Source organism: Notamacropus eugenii, chromosome 3 (genome assembly GCF_028372415.1).
Source record: "Notamacropus eugenii isolate mMacEug1 chromosome 3, mMacEug1.pri_v2, whole genome shotgun sequence".
In the NCBI taxonomy this organism is placed as follows: Eukaryota; Metazoa; Chordata; class Mammalia; order Diprotodontia; family Macropodidae; genus Notamacropus; species Notamacropus eugenii.
Genome location: NC_092874.1, coordinates 443,147,663 through 443,159,828, shown reverse-complemented (window position 1 = coordinate 443,159,828; position 12,166 = coordinate 443,147,663). Strand labels below are relative to the sequence as shown.

The 12,166-nt window shown below is 37.7% G+C and overlaps 1 protein-coding gene across 3 annotated transcripts in view; it reads right to left on the bottom strand.

Moving 5' to 3' along the window:
• Positions 1-12,166, bottom strand: part of IL5RA (interleukin 5 receptor subunit alpha) — a 74,405-nt gene that overhangs the window by 44,156 nt on the left and 18,083 nt on the right. For 2 of the 3 annotated variants that reach the window (XM_072598636.1, XM_072598637.1), the window contains 3 exons: positions 8,148-8,229; positions 6,219-6,364; positions 5,550-5,688 (listed from right to left, as the gene is read on the bottom strand). In XM_072598636.1, coding sequence (XP_072454737.1) covers positions 5,550-5,688; positions 6,219-6,364; positions 8,148-8,229 — 367 coding nt within the window. Of the gene's footprint in view, positions 1-5,549; positions 5,689-6,218; positions 6,365-8,147; positions 8,230-9,928; positions 10,069-12,166 lie in introns of all 3 variants that reach the window. The other variant, XM_072598638.1, reaches the window with a different exon arrangement.

The window sequence follows — 12,166 nt, the reverse complement described above, 5'->3', positions numbered from 1 at the left end:
AATACATACATACACTAACAATCACAAGAGCTTCTATATACATTTGAAAAATCGTAATATGTGGGAGACATCATTTATTCATTCTCCTGAAGGCACGTTGAGTGCACATATGACTGACAGAACCCCTGTAATAACTTTGATCCCCTTCCCCATCTCCATCTCTACCTGTCCAAATATCAGAGAATTTTATATATAGAAGATGTTTTAGGGACCATCTAGTCCAACCTATACCTTAGAAAGAAGTTCCACTGCTTCACAGGCTTCAATGACAGGGAAGTCACTACCTTCAGAGGCAACCTATTCCAATTTTAATTGTTAGGAAGATTTTGTTTACATTTGGCCTAAATTTGCCCCCTAGCCTATTCTTCTCTCTATCTTGCACATAGTGCTCCTCCCTTTACTTCTGGCAAGAAACAGAATAAATCTAATCTCTCTTTCACAAGGGAGTCTTCTAAATATCTGAAAGCAGCTATCACATCCTCCCTCCATCCTCTCTTCTCCGAGATAAACAATCTCAATTTCTTTAATTGACCTTTGTACTGAACTAGGCTTTTAACCATCTTGGTAGCCTTCATCTAGATACCCTCCAAGTTAAATTGGGCTGCTGCAAGGGCAAGCAAAGTAGGATCTTTTGCTCTTTTTGATAACCCCTCTGAATAATGTGATTAAGGAGGATCTTTCCCATTCATTGATGGGCTGCCCACCTAGGGAAGCTGATTAGGGGAGTTGTTTTGTAGGAGGATCCCAATTACCTTTTTTTTCCTATTGAGTGGGATAGACTTAGTGAAGACTCCTCAGATTGTAATTTTTCTCCCAGGGGTGAGGTAAGGCCTAAAGGCTCAAGGTTACAATATTTTTAGAATACAATAGTTCCATATAAGGACATAAAACTGTGTAGTGTATTAGGATCTCAATGATTGGACAAAACTTACATAATTCCTCGATGTCTTCATTTCAAAAGGGATTGGTTAGATTTCTTGTCTAGAATGTAAAACCATATTCTCAGCTAATAAGGATAATGGTCAGTGGGGGGAGGAGGGACTTGCGTTAGGGTCTATATAAATCACTGTCCTTTTCTTTGTGTTCGGCTTTCCTCCTCCTACAGGTAAGCCCCACTTCTCGAGAATCGAATAAATCTCTTTTCTGTCATCACTTTGAGAGGCCTCTGAGTAATTGATTTATGTAGGGACCTGAGCCATCCCACACACTATTGATGCACTGGGTCAGAGGGTTATGCCCTCTGGATCTGAAAAGTGTATAAATACTCTGAGAGTGAGGTTTTACTTTGGGACTTACTGATTGGAAGGAAGTGCCAGAGGAGAGCTCTGGGAAGCCAGACTGTCAGGGCTTCCCTCTCTGATAATTATGGTTAGACAGCCGGACCTGGCTGTTGAATTGTAAGGCATGTAGAGCTTATGCTCATAGAGTTGGATGCCATGTCTGTTGGTCTTTGCTTCTCTATTTGTATTTTCTCTGAAGTTCAGGGTGCTGACTTTTTCCCCTGAACTAACTGAATGATACATGTGCTTGATTAAAGTGGTTGTTAACCCCTCCAATGTTGCCTTTCCTTTTATGAAGGCAGAACTAAGAACCTGTGATAGCAGCACCCCCGCTGAACTGAAATTAACAAAATAGTTCACAAATAGTTTGACCAGGGGAAAGTATAGTAAAACTTCTTATGTCTGTGTAAGGGTAGGGTCAAAACCATACCAACTGGGTCTGGTGCCTTGATTGTTGCGAACACTTTTTGATTAAATCAAACACTCAGGTGTACAAAGACAAGTGATATCAAAGTTCAAAGACTGGAGATAGCAAGGAGAATCATTGGCTCTATAGCTATCTCCAAGTTGGGGGATCCAGACTGATGGGGGTCCCAAGAAAAGATCACCTCTTTCCTCAGCTTCCCCTCCCAATGCCTATTTGTCCACAACCATAATATAATCGGGTGTTTCACTATTTGAATGTTCCCAGTAAACTGAATTGTGCCTTAACCACAAAGAGGCCAGGGGTTAACTAGAACTAGATACAAATGGAAGGCTATGCAGGGAGCCTTACCTCTCCCTAAATAACAGGAACTTTCCCAGCTTGGGGCTTGAAGCAATGGTGACTGAACTCACAATTTTTCATCTAAACTAAATTCCCTAAAGCCAAAGAGAAAGAAACTATGTGGACGTAAAGACCCATTTCACTGCCTCCTATATTATTGTAACAGGCTATTACACCTATAAGCTATACCTTTCTTAATAAAGTTGAAAATCATATTAGCTTTCTGGGTTGCTACATCACATTATTGACTCATATTAAACTTGCAGTTCATAAAAAAAAAAAACCCAAATCACTTTTTTTACAAACCACCTTACAATGATGACGATAGTATTTATATCACACTTTAAGGTTTGCAAAGTGCTTTGCAAATATTATCTCATTTTATTTTCATAACAACCCTGTGATTTAAATGGTATTATTATTTCCATTTTTGAGATAAGGAAAAATGAGACAGAAATTAAGTGAGTTGCCCAGGATCTCTCCTACAATGTACTTACAAAGTCATTTCTTTGGAATTCAAGTGCAAGACTAAAATTTCATACTATTAGATTCAGTTCCATGTTTAGTTTGTCAGGATCTTTCTGGATCCTAACTTAGTCACACAGTGCATCAGCTATCCCTCCCAGCTTTGTGTCATCAGCAAATTGAGCAGGTCACTATGCCTTCAGCTAAGTAACTGGGATTACAATTGCAACTGCGATTGCAAAGGACCATTTATCAGCCATTTGTTTTCCTCCCTTCCAAGTGCAATAATATTTTCCCTAAGCAGACAGAGACAGAGAGAGAGGAGAGAGAGATAGACAGACAGACCAAAGGAATGAAAAAATAGAAGATAATGTGAAATATCTCATTGGAAAAACAGCTGACTTAGAAAATAGACCCAGGAGAGACAATTTAAAAATTATGGGACTACCTGAAAGCCATGATCAAAAAAGGAGCCTAGACATCATCTTTCATGAAATTATCAAGGAAAACTGTCCTGATATTCTAGAACAAGAGGGTAAAATAAATATTGAAAGAATCCATCAATCACCTCCTGAAAGAGACCCAAAAAGAAAAACTCCTAGGAATATTGTGACCAAATTCCAGAGTTCTCAAGTCAAGGAGAAAATATTGCAAGCAGCCAGAAAGAAACAATTTAAGTATTGTGGAAATACAATCAGGATAACACAAGATCTAGCATCTTCTACATTAAGGGATTGAAGGGCGTGGGATATGATATTCCAGAAGTCAAAGAAACTAGGACTAAAACCAAGAATCACCTACCCAGCAAAACTGAGTATAATACTTAAGGGGAAAAAATGGTCTTTCAATGAAATAGAGTTCTTTCGAGCATTCTTGATGAAAAGACCAAAACTGAATAGTAAATCTGACTTTCAAACACAAGAATCAAGAGAAGCATGAAAAGATAAAGAGGAAATAGAAATCATAAGGGACTTACTAAAGTTGAACTGCTTACATTTCTATGTGGAAATATAATATTTGTAACTCTTGAAACTTTTCTCAGTATTTGGGTAGTTAGATGAATTTTATATACATATATATATATATATATATATATATATATATATATATACATATAGACAGAAGGCACAGGGTGAGTTGAATAGGAAGGAATGATATCTAAAAAAATAAAATTAAGGGGTGAGATAGGAATATATTGGCAAGAGAAAGGGAGAAATGGAATGGGGTAAATTTTCTCTCATAAAAGAGGCAAGAAAAAGCTTTTTTCAATAGAGGGGAAAAGTGGGGAGGTGAGAAGGAAAAAGTAAAGTTTGCTCTCATCACATTTGACTTAAGGAGGGAATAACATGCACACGCAATTTGGTATGAAAATCTATCTTACACTATAGGAAAGTAGGGGAGAAGGGGAAAAATGGGGTGTGGGGAAGATGATAGAAGGGAGGGCAAATGGGAGGAGGAAGTAATTAGAAGTAAACACTTTTGGGGAGGGACAAGGTCAAAAGAGAGAATAGAATAAAGGAGGGGCAGGATAGGATGGAGGGAAATATAGTCTTTCACAATATGACTATTATGGAAGTCTTTTGCATAACTACACATATATAGCCTATATTGAGTTGCTTGCCTTCTCAGTGGGGATGGGTGGGGAGGGGGGAAGGGAGAGAAGTTGGAACTCAAAGTTTTAGGAATGAATGTTGAGAGTTGTTTTTGCATGCACCTGGGAAATAAGAAATACAGATAATGGGGTAGAGAAATCTATCTTGCCATACAAGAAAAGAAAGAAGAAGGGGATAAGGGAAGGGAGGGGTATGATAGAAGGAAGGACAGATTGAGGGAAGGGGTAATCAGAATGCATGTTGTTTTGGGGTGGGGGGAAGGGAGAGGTGGGGAGAAAATTTGTAACTCAAAATCTTGTGGAAATGGATGTTGAAAACTAAAAATAAATTTAAAAAATTCTCTCTCTCCCTCCAATTCACACCCACACCCACTGGGAAGGCAAGCAATGATATCAATTATACCTCATCTGTAATGGTGATAATGGGGATAATAATAACACCTCCTTCTCAGAGTTGTTGTGAGGATAAAATTAAATAATATTTGTACAGTACTTGGAAAACCTTAAAGTATATAAATGCTAGCTCTATCATTTTTACTATTATAAATAAATATCAAATAGGATAGTTTCTTTAAAAAACTACCCTGTTTTCAAGGACAGTTTCAAAGATTTGGACCCAAATTCCAGTTGAGTTTCATTCCACCAAGTGTTGGTTGTATCTATTGGTTGAAATTTTTCCAACCTTTGTTTCAACTTGTTTGTTGGCTAAAAAACATGTGTGAGTCCACAGACCATGTGCAGAGGTTCAGAACTACTGATATTGAGTTGATAACCAGTGTCAGACCTCAAAAATTATGAAGTAGGAAAAGGTTAGTTGGGGACTTCCCTTCTTTTAGTAGCTCTTTCTCCTACTCTTTGACTCCTTCCACAAACATCTAGTACATCTTGCTTCTGACCACTTGTGGATCTTTACCCAGAACAGTCTTTCCTCCATGATGCCTGATGCTTTCTCTCTACCTACTCCCTGCCAGTTAAAACTTCTCTTCCCTTTGTCCCTTTCCTACTTAGCTTCCTGTTAAGTTGAAAAACAATCTAAGAAACTAATTCCTAATAAGGTGTGAATGATTGACAGCAACTTAATGTATTATCCCTATAGGATGTCTACATTTTAACTGTAACAACTCTTCCAACTCTTAAAACAGCACTCTTTCCCCTATAACATTATGTGGTTAGCTGGATGACCTTGTTTTATTATTTCTATTTAGGATTTTGTATACTTTCCTCCCTGCCCTGTGATATCTCTAAGGTCCTATTGTTTTCTAAGCAAAACTACTGAAACTAATATTTAATTTTAATTATGATTAAAATCACAATTCAACTGTGATAAATTCTTATCATCCATTAACTTGGCAAGATTGCTGTTCCTAGTTCTCAAGCCATGCAGCACACAATAAACAATCAAAGCTTATCCCAGATCACATCTTACCTGGAGGGGCTTGAAGCTCAGCTGAAACCCAACTGCTTTGGAAAAAACTGGAATCACAATGGAGAATTGTCTGCACGCTTGCCGAAAATCCCTGATGAAGTACATTTACACTTCTGCTTTGGGTCCTTGGAGTTTCATACTGGAAATAAATCGCAGAAACCATGAAACATGGTAGGGAAACAGCCATAATAAGGAAACTATTTCAATTACATAAACTGTCTCCTGTTTTTGAAAACAACTACCAATGCAACAAAACAGGTGAAATCTGCAAGTGCCTAAAAATCAACATTTGAACTTCTGTGGATGTCCACATTGTCTGTGTGATGGCTCTTCTGTTTTCTAGTTTAGATTAAAAGAAAAAAATTCCAAAAAACCAAGCTGCAATTCTAGCACATATTCTTTCTCAATAGTAAGAATTTAGAATACATCTAAATTTCCTTTGCCTTTATTAGTGCTACTCAGAATGCAAAATACAGTGTTTCAGTTGCTTCCCCCAAAGTGTATTTTATGGTATCGGGCCACAAACTAGATCACTTTGGTAGAAAGACTAAGTCAGGCTGATTCGTCTTCTCATCTGCCTTCCTCAATGGTTTTCATTGAAATTATATGTCATGTAGAAAATCTAATCAAATGGACTGTGTGCAAGAAATACATGTCTTTAATACTCACATCATCCTCATTTGGAGTATTGATTTTCACTTTATATTTTATGCCACGTATCTTTGGATTCTGGTTAGGATTTGGTTTCCATTGTAAATGAACTTTAGATAAACCAGTTACTATAATGGTGAAGTTTACAGGTGGAAGAAGTAAAACTGTTGAATTAAAGGAGAGAAAAAAAACAATATAATGTTCATCTTTTACACTGGAAATTAAAATACAATAACTAAACCATTGTTCTAAATCAGAGGTTCTTAACCTAGGGTTTGTGATTTTTAAAAATGTTTAATAACTATTTGTAATTCTATGTATTTTATTTTATGTATTTAAAAACATTCTGAAAGGGAGTCTACAGACTTCACCAGACTGCCCATGGGGTCCATGACACAATAAAGGTTAAGAATCCCTGCTCTAGATGTTGCCTGGTACAGCCCAGATGAATGATCATTATTAGCTTTATTAGCATAAATAATAATCTACATTAGGAAGCATCTCAAGTCAAATTTTATTTCTCTATATATTTTCTAATCCGAATAGTTCACCTTTTGTTGTTGTTGTTTTTTTGTGCTTTTTTTTTTTACGTTTTTAAATAATGGAGATTATGTCATATGATTAACAATTTTCAGCCCACTTCTCTATTGTTAAGTAGGATGATTAAATAGCCTCTGAAGGCAAGTTGATTTTTTAATGCATCACCATCTTCCTTCACATCTGATTGACTACTCATTTTACCCCAAATATCTCTTGAGTTTTGTCTACATGTAAAAAACTGATTGGTCCATTTTGGTTCTTTAAGTAATGTGGCTCAGTCAGGCAAAATTTCAAAAAGGTTTCTGCATACAGCCACAGGTCAGTTCTCTCTTCCTTCACCATCTTGGGGGAAGATCTAACACTTTGAACAAGAAAATTAAAGGAATCCAAAGAGATTTTGAGAAGTTAGAATAATGCAGCCATTCTAAAAAAAAGATGAAACTGAATTGGGTATGGTGATATACTCCTGTTCCTGCTACTGAGGAAACTGAAACTGGTAAATTGCTTGGGCTTGGGCATTCTAAGCTACAGTGGAGCTAAAATCAACTAGATGTTCACACTGTCTATCACCAATAGGATGAACCCATGGGAGTGGGGGCCACCAGGCTACCTATGGAGAGACGATCTTGCCTGAGTCAGAGAGGTAGCAAGTCAAATTTTCTGTGACCAGTATTGGGATTGTGTTCATGAGTGACTGCTACTTTCCCTGAACTTTCAGTCTGCAAATGATGGGAAACCCAGCAGCATAAGATCAAGGTCAATCACAGGTGTTTATGATAAATAATATGAAATATGATAAATATATTCTTTAATAGATTAAACACACACAAGCTGAATGAAGTAAGACAAGGGTGGGGTAGGGACTGCCCATTCTTCTCAGGTGGTTTTCTTTAGCACTCCAGCTCCTAGAATGAGTGTCCTTGAGATAAAGTAACAGTCACACAATTCATGAGGGTTCAAGCCAATGGCAGAGATGAGAGAATCCCAGCCCCCCCAGGGAAACTAAAGACCCTTTAGGGAAAGATAAAAGGAAACATACCAATCCTTCAGGCAGTAAAGGTCAAAGTAGTATCTGTTACAATAGTATATTTAAAGTATGTATATCCTGGAAGGAATAATCTCCAGTAAATATTACATACATACGTACATACATACTATACATACTATATATGTATGTATGGGGGGGTCTGTATGTGTCTCTGTGTATCTATGTATACACATGTATATATATACATATATGCATTGTACATATATGCTTATGCGCACACACACACACACACATATATATATACACACACATTCACATTCGCACACAATTCTCCAATTAAGGTTCTACTTAATTTAAGGTACTTAATTTATGATTACTAAAAAGAGAAACACATATGAATCTCTGTAGCTATTACTTACTTTCTTTTTCTAGACATAAATTTGCTTGTCGTATGACAGCTGACACAACGAGGAACAGGAAAGTCGACATGATGATCATATTCTATTGAAAACAAGAGGTCACATGGAAAAATCACCCAGTCATGCCTTTTAAAAGTCCAACAGCTAAGTACTGTTATACAGTCCAATTCAATCCAATGGATAATATACACAAACATTAAAATACTATCTTATTACCGCTCCTCTTCCATTTGCCCCATTTCTTAGTAGGTATCATAGAGGTCTCCTTCACTGCGGTCATCCTCTGAGGCCTCCCTAGGGTGTGGGTGCTTGAAAGGGCCCTGGGAACTTGGAGGCTGTTTCACAAAAGCAGAAGATATAGCAGCCAAATAAGGTACCAGGGCTTCAAGCACAGGCCTGGAAATGACCTGACCAGGATGTCCGTTGCCCAAGAACTAGCCCAGCTAAGTTTGGAAAGAGTCATCACCAACTTGGTCATGCGATGATGAACTGTTTGACCACAGGAATGCACAAATAACTTCTCCTTAGTGATAAAAAGGCTGCGTGTATGCATTCATCCTTCATTGCCAAAGAAGACCATGCCATCAGAGAAATGATGACATCACTTGCACTTGACTTTGTTTTGAGTGAGGGAGGGCTGTGCAGGTCACCAGCCTCACTTCTCCTCCAGAGCCATCTGAATCCAGGGACCAGATATTCTTCACCATGACTGGAGATGACCCAGGATGAAGCAATTGGGGTTAAGTGACTTGCCCAAGGTCACACAGCTAGTGAGTGTCAAGTGTCTGAGTTGAGATTTGAACTCAGGTCCTCCTGACTCCTGCACTGATTCTCTATCCACTGCACCACCTAGCTGTCCCTAAAGAGGCTGTGATCTGTAGCACAAGATAGCACAGTATAATAGAAGGTAATTAATAGCCTAGCAGAGGCTGATCTCCAAAAAAGAATGGCCCCAAGTGTAGACTACACAGCTCCTCCACAGAAAGTAAACAGTACAGCCACAGTCACTATGTAGAATAGGATACAAAAGAACAGGACAGGAAGTCAGTCCACAATAGATACTGTTGCGACATATATATTGGCAAGAAAAACGTTTTCATAAATAAAGACAGAGACGATGAGAAAAAGGAAAATATTAAAACAAGACCGCAGGGAACCCATAAATAATGAATATGTCACAGGAACAAGCTCTGAGACTATCGTTGGAGTGTGTATTCTCCAACAGACTCGCACAGTGCCCCTTTCTCAACATTTGCTGCTGACGTTCCAAATCCTCCTTCGACACGGACATGCATGCAAACAGACTGCCTTATGAAAGGCTCAGAAAGGAGACTTACAAAGGGCCGAAAGCCTACCCTCCGCGGATACAAGACAACCTATCTCTGCATGCTCCATAGATGGCATAAGTAAATATAAGAATATAAATAAATATATAAGATAAAAGATATTTGTAAAGTGCTTTGCTATTATTACCATGAATTACATATATACAATAGTGATGATAAACATTCAAATATTCAGAGGGAAAGATAATTATAAAAAAAGAACTTTAAATAAAGATAATTATAAAATTATATACAAATAATATATTAAAATATAAGTTTTATTATAAATATTTATATATAAATATATTTACATATAAATAAAATTTTATATATTATATATAAATTAAAATTTATGTATTATATAGAAATATAAATATTATAAATGATATATATTAATAAAATAATATATGAAAAGATAAAATCACATAAAAAAGAACTTTAATTAAAAAATAGCACCTGTGATAAGACTATCAATATGAACAATCTTATTGTTCCATTGGTCAGAAATGTTCGTAGATCAATTGGGGAGAACAGAACGGAAATCCTGGGTTTCTTTTTTACCAGCTTTGAAATCTAATTTGAAAACTCAGCTTAATCTATAAATATAAAACAACATTGATCATTTCCTTCATTTACTGGATCTATAGTAACACATTTAGTATTTCCAGTTATTTATTAAAATTAGACTAATCAAAAGAGGCTAGAATATATTTTCTTGAGCTTTTAGCTTGGCTAAAATTGAAATGACATTTATTTATGAAATGATGTGGAATCAACTTTCCTGATTACTATTGAATGGCTGTGGCGACACACACACACACACACACACACACACACACATAGAGTATGTATGTATGTATATGCATATGTATGAATACACACACACACATACACATGCATACATGTAGGAAATTACTTTTCCCATACCCCAAGGACCTGTGTCTGGTTTAGTCAGTGTGGGTACTCCCTCCACTGGTATCAAAGGCAACCTTCCACAGACTTACTAGATAATCACCAAGAGTCACTGTGCATAGAGACCCTTCAGGCATCCTACTGATGAGCCTCTCTGTACTTCACTAAGCTGGTCCTCAAACACCAGATGGACAATCTATTGTCATGCCTGTGTGGTAACACACACCATTGAAAAAATAGCACAAATAATTTATCTTCCAAACAAGTGTATGTAGATTAAAGTTTTCCCAAAAAAAAAAAAGACATTTATTTACATAGTGGATTTTCCCTCCTCATTTGAAAATTCCACACCAAGTAAATATACTCCAAAGTCTTCCAAATCCTATGACCAACCCAGGCTGACCACGACTGATCTCATTAATCCAGTACAGCAGAAGAAGGACTCTTTCCCACACTCTAGTCCTACATCACAAACTGCCCATTGAACACTTCAGACTGGATATCCCATAGACATCAACATACCTCCCCCCAAACTTCTGCCTCTTCCAAGGTACCCCATATTGTGGAGGTATCACAATTCTTGGAGTCACTCAGGCTTGCCACTTTGGTGCCATCCTTGACTCCTCACTCTCATTCACTCTACATATCTAATCAGTTGTCAAATCTTAATATTTCTGTCTTTACATATCTTTTGTATATGGCCCCCTGTCTCCACTCACATAGCCACATCCTTAAGTCCAGTTTTCATTCACTCTCACTTGAACTACTGAAATAGGGAGTGAAAGACTTAGTAAATAGAGCACTGTAGTTGGAGTCAGGAGGATCTGAATTCAAATCCTGCCTCAGATATTTACCATTTGCACAACTTTGGCCAAGTTATACATCCTCTCTCAATTTCCTCATTTGAAAAATGAGAATAAAATAGCAGCTCCCTTACAGGGCTGTTGTGAGGATCAAATGAAGTAGCATTGCTATCAATTGCATCTCCCTGTCTCAAGTCTCTTCTCACTCCCGTTGGTTCTTCACGGTTCAACTCCCAAAGTGACTTTCTTAAAGTCTAAGCAGGCCACAGCCCTCCTCTGTCTCCGCCCATAAACTCCATTAGCTCTCCTTTACCTACAGAATCAATAGAAAGCCCTTCTCAATCTGATCTCTTCCTACCTTTACAATCTTCTTATCAAATTATAAGGGACCTTAGGCTCTAAAATCTAATTCATCACTTTACAAATAAGCTAAAGCAGGGAAGTTAAGAATCTTGACCAAGGTGAAAGAGTCAGTAAACAGGAGAGATGGGATCTGAGCCTAGATTGAGATAGACCCATATATGGAGAAGAGAAAGACAGAGAGAGAGAGAGAGAGAGAGAGAAAGACAGCAAGAGACAGAGAGGAGAGACAGAGAGAAAGAGAGAGAGAAACAGAGACAGAAAAAGAGACACAGAGAGAGAGAGGGAAAGAGGAGACAGAGAGAGAAGAGAGAGAGAGAGAGAGAGAGAGAGAGAGAGAGAGAGAGAGAGAGAAAAGAAAGAAGAGGAAGAAAAGAGAGACACAGAGAGAGAAAACAAGGTTACATGGAAGGTAATCTCAGGAGAGAAGTATCTAGCAGGTGGTGGTCCCAGGAAAGCATTAAGCTGAGTGTTAAAGGAAGCTAGAAATTCGAAGAAGAGGTGAGCTGGGAAAAGCCCTCCAGGCATGAGGGACAGCCAGTGCAAAAGGAAGGAGAATGGAGATAGAGTGCCCTATGGAAAAACAGTAAGTACATAAAAAAAGTCGTAGGCTTAAGGA